At 35.0% G+C, this 583-nt stretch overlaps 1 protein-coding gene across 1 annotated transcript in view; it reads right to left on the bottom strand.

Annotated features, from left to right (window-relative positions):
- LOC137078957 (cadherin-like protein 26) overlaps positions 1 to 181 on the bottom strand; it is a 41,076-nt gene extending 40,895 nt beyond the window's left edge. The window contains exon 1 of the mRNA XM_067446817.1: positions 160 to 181. Coding sequence (XP_067302918.1) covers positions 160 to 162 — 3 coding nt within the window. The 5' untranslated portion in view covers positions 163 to 181. The remainder of the gene's footprint in view (positions 1 to 159) is intronic.
- Between the last annotated feature and the right edge of the window lie 402 nt (positions 182 to 583).

The raw sequence follows: 583 nt of genomic DNA, 5'->3' as shown, positions 1-583 counted from the left end.
ACCACTATTATAGGGGGTGATTTCGGATTGAGCCATTGTGTTTGTTACTCATACACTGACGAAGGCTTGTAAGCCGCAAAGTGTAGGTGTATTTGTCGCCAGTTTCAAGATTAAGCCATGAAAAATGTAATTTAGTTTAATTTAATTAAGTTTACTTACCATATAATGACATTTTTGAAAGCTCTTCATGTGGATTGTGATGTCTTTTTAAGATATGTAGCATATTTTCTTTATTATTTTTTTTACATTATTAAGTCATTAAAGCTCAGCATGTGTTCTGCGAATCAGCACCCTGCTTTCAAGCGTATACAATTTTAACAAAACTAAAACAAAGCCAGACAATGACTTCCTTTTTACTCACTTCTTGCTTAAAGTTCACTCTGAATTACAATTCTTTGGAAACGCTGAAGAACAGTAATTGATGGAAGACATCTGACTTAAGACACACCTATTTTCCAGCAAGGAGGGGATTGTGTTATCAGAGGACTTGACTGTCACTTTTACAAAAACATCACTGCATTGTTTCTGAGCACAGAACAGGCTTGGCAAGTTAAGAGAGTCTATGATTAAACCAGTGTTTGTA

The sequence above is a fragment of the Pseudorasbora parva genome, chromosome 6, assembly GCF_024679245.1.
Source record: "Pseudorasbora parva isolate DD20220531a chromosome 6, ASM2467924v1, whole genome shotgun sequence".
NCBI lineage: Eukaryota > Metazoa > Chordata > Actinopteri > Cypriniformes > Gobionidae > Pseudorasbora > Pseudorasbora parva.
The sequence above is the reverse complement of the archived record's forward strand: the minus strand, read 5'-3'. Positions and strand labels throughout refer to the sequence as shown.